Raw genomic sequence first — 1,061 nt, 5'->3', positions numbered from 1 at the left:
AAGCCATTTCTAAGTTTTAATCTGCCTTTTCTCTCTCTCGAGCCATTCCTATCTTTTATCTGCCTTTTTCTCTCTCCCAAGCCACTCCCTTCAGATCTGGAAGATATTCCCCGTCTCGATGTGGTTGTGCGGCGGCCCGTGGGGTCCCTCGCCCCCCGTGGCCTCCAGGATTTCGTCTCTGGCCATTTTGTAGAGCGGGAGGAGGGCGCCGAAGATGCTGAGGCCACAGTAGAACACCAGCATGCTCAGGTACGCCCAGGAATACCCAGCGACCGAGGAAGACACGTTGCTGTTGCCGTTGAAGAAGAATTTCCCCAAGCTACTGTTGCTGTTTTTCTCGGTTGCCTCCGTCTCCGGCGCGGCTTCGACTCCGGGGTTCGAATGCTGTTGTCGAGAGCGGGTGTGGGCGTTCGAGGCCTCGGAACGGGGGTCCCTCTTCCTCCTCCTCTTGCTGCCTCCCTCGCTTCCCACCAGGCCGGGGTGTTCTAAGAGGAACCCCAGGAAGGAGGCCAACTTCCCCGCGCCGCCTCCTGCCTCCCTCCGTGCTCGTGGCAGCTACGGAAAGTGCCGGTGAAAGTTGCGGATTTCCGAGACATCGAGCGGTTAAGTGTTTGGCTGCTTGTGATGCGATGAAGTGGAAGAATATGAGGCATTCCGGTGATATGAAGGGATGAGGTACGTGCATAGCATTAATAAATAAACAGGTGATAACAGTAACAAATAATAATCTCATTAAAGGAATCATAACAACGCCTAAAGAAAAATAATAAAATCTAACAGTAACAAGAAAAACAACAAATCTTTATCCAAACAGAGATCCGCCAGACAGTCAAAAGCCAAGCATATCTATGTACACAAAGATCAAATGCCACAGACAGACGAGGAGGCAGAGGTCTATAAGTTGGAGCATAAGGCATATGGGCTGCCGTGAGCGAGAACTCAAACCTTGTTTAAAGAGAGAGAGACAAGAGATCAGGTTGTGCAAAGGTAGGCTTACGTCTTCGTGTTGTATGTTTGCGTTGGTGGAAAAAAGGGGGAGGGACAACGTACGCATAACGGCA

At 51.1% G+C, this 1,061-nt stretch overlaps 1 protein-coding gene across 1 annotated transcript in view; it reads right to left on the bottom strand.

Annotated features, from left to right (window-relative positions):
• Positions 1-53: 53 nt before the first annotated feature.
• Positions 54-1,061, bottom strand: part of LOC119594731 — a 5,984-nt gene continuing 4,976 nt past the window's right edge. Inside the window, exon 3 of the mRNA XM_037943816.1 lies at positions 54-556. Coding sequence (XP_037799744.1) covers positions 91-556 — 466 coding nt within the window. The 3' untranslated portion in view covers positions 54-90. The remainder of the gene's footprint in view (positions 557-1,061) is intronic.

Source organism: Penaeus monodon, chromosome 34 (genome assembly GCF_015228065.2).
Source record: "Penaeus monodon isolate SGIC_2016 chromosome 34, NSTDA_Pmon_1, whole genome shotgun sequence".
NCBI classification, from domain to species: Eukaryota; Metazoa; Arthropoda; class Malacostraca; order Decapoda; family Penaeidae; genus Penaeus; species Penaeus monodon.
Note: the sequence above shows the minus strand (reverse complement) of the source record. Positions and strands in the feature narration are given on the sequence as shown.